General features: G+C 40.5%; 1 protein-coding gene across 1 annotated transcript in view; it reads right to left on the bottom strand.

Moving 5' to 3' along the window:
• Positions 1 to 670: 670 nt before the first annotated feature.
• PIG-T (phosphatidylinositol glycan anchor biosynthesis class T) overlaps positions 671 to 5,000 on the bottom strand; it is a 58,198-nt gene continuing 53,868 nt past the window's right edge. Inside the window, exons 10-11 of the mRNA XM_070138012.1 lie at positions 1,696 to 1,857; positions 671 to 1,437 (exon numbers count right to left, since the gene is read on the bottom strand). Of these exons, the coding sequence (XP_069994113.1) occupies positions 1,188 to 1,437; positions 1,696 to 1,857 (412 nt within the window). The 3' untranslated portion in view covers positions 671 to 1,187. The remainder of the gene's footprint in view (positions 1,438 to 1,695; positions 1,858 to 5,000) is intronic.

Raw genomic sequence — 5,000 nt, 5'->3', positions numbered from 1 at the left:
GCCTGTGTTATATAAAGATTTTCTTTTCAATATATATAATATATTTGAGTAAAAAAACACAATTTATGCCCATAATCTACAAATTTCAATTTCAAGAATGAAGAAAAAAGCACGAGTAAATAAAAATAGTATAATCATTGAATTAATGCTTAAGCACCTCATCTCTTTATTTAATTCAAAATCTTGTGCAGATTATATACTGTTAGTTGTAAATAGGTAATTTTCATTTGTGACAATTCATCCTGAAAGAATGATGAGAGGAATAATGAAATGGGAAATCCTCACTGGACATAGCTTTGGTAAAGCATTGGCATTATGCTTTTTGGTATAACCAAATGAGAGGCACCAGTTTAAGTACCTGACAGTATTTGAATATGGTGTACTCATACATTTTACATAACACACTTCTATATATCACGCCTTTTTATTTATTTATTTATTTATTATTATTATTTTTTAAGGGAACTGAGTATTGTATCAACTCTTGTAAAATAAAGCATGTGATCTGGACCAGGTGTTAGAAACACATCTCATGATACTAAATACTCATGTAGTTTTTCATTAGCAATTCTAGTACTTTTTATAATATGTTACCGAGTGGTTCAATTTTCCTTCCTAAATATCAACTTATAATGGAATGTTGAAGAAAAATACTCTCCCACACAAAATATGGAATTTGTGATATTGTATTAATTCAAAGAAATATTATATTACATTAATATTGTATACTATCATAACAGGTTCAATAACACAATCCTATTTTATACACATATATTACACTTTGTATACTGAATACACACTTATTCTTTGATAACAAATGAATTCAATCTAGGCACGACATTACTGATGATAAATAGAATTAATACTTTGATGAAAAATCTTAAAACTTAAAACTCTAATTTCCTAAGTCAAGGTAGGGGAATGTGCATGCACTGTTCAATGAGCACATGAAACTTGTGACTTTTTGTGCCTTGTTGAAAAGTGTATGAATGAGAATGATTAATTTCACAAAGCATGGAATACAAACAACATTTCGAGTTAAATTGCAGGCAGAATTACATCGTTCTCATGAAGTAATTGTTGAATCATCATTTACTTTTGTTAAAATTATTCCTGCTCATCAAAGAGTATCTTAAGATCTGTTAAAATGAAGTTTATGTATCATATAAAAAAGGTGTAACTAGTGTCTATCTATCCTTCTTGTTTTCATCCTCACTTGCCGTTTTATCTTCTTCACTCTCTTCTTCTTCTTTGATGTCCTCTAGTTCTTCTCTGTCATCATATAATGGATTTTCCTCTACAATGACTGGCTCTTGCTTGTTGTCTGTACCCTTAGTCTCCTTTTCCTCCATCTTGCTCCTTTTCAGCAGGCTTTTCAACTTGGTCAGAAGTTTGCTTAGGGGTGATGCCTTGTCTTCTATCTTTTTCAATACAAGCCTGTAAAAATATAGACATACATCAATAAGAAACATTCTTCGACTTCTAAATAAAGAAAAATAAAAGGAAAAAATATACTGCAGTTCCTAATTTTACTCAACGTGTATATTTGCAATAAAAATTGGATACGACTTAGAGAAATCTACTCTAAACAAAAATAACAATTACTGCATCTTAAAAATATTCATTTTATATTTTCAACTCATGTCACAAAATATTTATCAAAAGATGTAACCTACTCATATCACAATTACATACTTCTTGGTAGTGATGTTATGAATGGGTCCAAATGCAAGGGCAACCACAGTGCAGGCAAGACAGATGACATTATAAGGCATTGAGAAATCTGGTGTGGGAAGACTCACAAGAAGAGTCTCTGTGTGAATGCGGACAAAGCTTGCTCCCTCATTCAGAATGAGCCTGAAGGAAAGAAATAATTTGTCAATTGTCTATGGTAAAAACACAAACAGCAATAATAATAATAATGCCAATAATGAGAGCCACAGGACTATCAGGGCTAAATTAAGGTAAGGCTTTGTTTAGTTTGGCCTGCTTGATTGTGTATACAGATTTATACCTGCAATATTTCTTGCCTCGTACAATTCATTACATGAAACAAAAATATCTCATGATTAGAGTATCTTCCTGCCTCCATTCATGTAAAATGAAGGCTAAAAGTGACAACCTTTCCCATGATGCTGCCTGACACATGAGAACGACATGCAAGCATAATTAACCAGATCTTACAATAACACATCCTTGACTGGTGGATAGGGTGAGTATGCTTACATATATATATATATGTATATATGTATGTAAGTATATATCTATCTATCTATATCTATATCTATATCTATATATATATATTGTAGGCATATATGCATGAATGTATATAGAATATATAGAGACACAGATGTAGAGGGAATGAGATCACACACATATATTCATAAGTAAGTCTCTCCATCTATATCCTTTACAAAGTATTTTTATCTCATAATAAAAATAAAAAACTCAAGCATTTCATTATAATTTCATTAAGATATTATGATAGAAATTTGTTATAATCCAGTAAAACATTAATCTTACACATTGTTCATCCATTGTTAACAGTAATTTTACATGAGGCCGACGGGTGACATGTACGTATATGCCATGGCTGTTGTGGACCGAAAGACGGGTGGCATCGTGTTATGGCAATGGATTTGCATCCGCCATAGACTGGTGTCAATCATCTCTTTAAAGAGCTTTTGGGTGTGGGTGTGAGTGCCCACAGGTATGGCTGGTGTGCTGGAGATCGACGGGGAGAGCTGGGGTGGCTCCCCGGACGGCTGAGGCCTGGGTAGGCCTGGTTGCTTATTTGCTGTGTCTTGCTCTGCTGAAGGATCTTGAGTGCTGAACTCGGCCCAGGTGCAGGAGCTTAAGTGGGTCTGAGCTGTGCCAGCCATCCGGGAACAAGGGGAGCCTGCGGTCCAATAGGTGAGCAGTGAGGTGTCTGTGGTCAACCAATCAGGTCTCGGTAAACGTCTTCAAGAAGCTGCTGATGGTAAGGGCGAGAGGACAGGCTGTGGACCTGGACCCAACCTTGGGGGAAGTATGCTGCGCTGCAGGTTGCGGGGGTCTGCTGCAGGTACTCCCCCTCCAGTGAGGGAGCTAAGCGAGCTAGTGATAACCGTGATACTCCAGAAGGCTGGGTTTTTGTGTCGCTCCGGAAAGTCACCAGTATGGCAATGGATTTGCATCCACCATAGACTGGTGTCAATCATCTCTTTAACCCATTGCTGCCGGGTGACATGTACGTACATGCCATGGCTCTTGTGGACCAAACGCCGGGGGCATCATGTCATGCCCATTGCTGCACTACTGGCTCGTCAGACGTAGGTTGTTTTTCTCTGGTAGTAGCGGCTTCATTTATATGGTAAAGATTTTAGGCAATGGCACCTAAAGTGAAGGTAAACCTTCAAAATGTTAATATTTTTATAAATTTAGCAAAATAAATGCTTTAAGGTGCTAAATGGCGCTCGCAAACAACCGATCGAGCCGGGCGCAAACAGGGGAAACTGCCGATGCGCGCCAACAAGCACGTGCATACGTCAACTTGCCAAAATTTTTACCCATCGGCGATGGGTTTAGGAGCTTTTGGGTGTGGGTGTGTGTGCCCACAGGTATGGCTGGTGTGCTGGAGATCGACGGGGAGAGCCAGGGCAGCTCCCCCGACGGCCGAGGCCTGGGTAGGCCTGGTTGCTTGCTTGCTGTGTCTTGCTCTGCTAGAGGATCGTGAGTGCCGAACTCAGCCCGGGTGCCGGAGCTTAAGTGGGTCTGAGCTGTGCCAGCAACCCGGGAATGAGGGAAGCCTGCGGTCCAATAGGCGAGCCATGAGGTGTCCGTGGTCAACCAATCAGGGCTCGGTATGTGTCTTCGAGAAGCTGCTGATGGTGAGGGCGAAAGGACAGGATATGGACCTGGACCCAACCTAGGGGAAGTATGCAGCACTGTAGGTTGTGGGGTTGGCTACAGGTATTCCCTCTTCAGTGAGGGAGCTAAGCAAGTGAGCGATAACCGTGATACTCCAGAAGGCTGGGTATTTGTGTCGCTCCGGAAAGTCACCAGTATGGCAATGGATTTGTATCTGCCATAGACTGGTATCAATCATCTCTTTAAGGAGTTTTTGGGTGTGGGTGTGTGTACCCAAAGGTATGGCTGGTGTGCTGGAGATCGACAGGGAGAGCCAGGGCAGCTCCCCAGATGGCTGATGCCTGGGTAGGCCTGGTTGCTTGCTTGCTGTGTCTTGCTCTGGTGGAGGATCGTGAGTGCCAAACTCTGCCCGGGTGCCGGAGCTTAAGTGGGTCTGAGCTGTGTCAGCCACCCGGGAACGAGGGGAGCCTGCGGTCCAATAAGCGAGCCGTGAGGTGTCTGTGGTCAACCAGTCAGGTCTCGGTATGCGTCTTCGAGAAGCTGCTGATGGTGAGGGCGAGTGGACAGGCTGTGGACCTGGACCCAACCTAGGGGAAGTATGCTGCGCTGCAGGTTGCGGGGGTCGGCTACAATGTCATGCCCATTCCCACACCACTGGCTTGTCAGACGGAGTTTGTTTTTCTCTGATAGTAGCGGCTTCATTTATATAGTAAAGATTTTAGGCAATGGCACCTATAATAAAGGTAAACCTTCCAAATTTTAATATCTTTATAAATCATAGCAAAATAAAAGCTTTTAGGTGCTAAATGTCGCTCACAAACTACCGATCGAGCCAGGTGCAAACAGGGGAAACTGCCGATGCGCGTCAACAATCCCGTCGATACGTCCATTTGCCAAACATTTTTACCCTTTGGCACTGGGTTAAGAGTTGTGTTTGTATATTGGTAACTTTTGTTATTAATATTTATTATGATTTATTGCTATAGAGGAAAATAGTCATACTGATGGAAATTATACATTTTCACTCTGATTTCTTACTTGAAGATGTGTTAGAGATCCTTTAAGTCATTACATATTAAACTTGGTGAGTGATTTACATCAAGTGTTTCTGTGCCTCTATGCATTGGCAAAGGCTAATTCTTATTTACATT

This window comes from Penaeus vannamei, chromosome 24, assembly GCF_042767895.1.
Source record: "Penaeus vannamei isolate JL-2024 chromosome 24, ASM4276789v1, whole genome shotgun sequence".
Taxonomy (NCBI): Eukaryota; Metazoa; Arthropoda; class Malacostraca; order Decapoda; family Penaeidae; genus Penaeus; species Penaeus vannamei.
The sequence above is the reverse complement of the archived record's forward strand: the minus strand, read 5'-3'. Positions and strand labels throughout refer to the sequence as shown.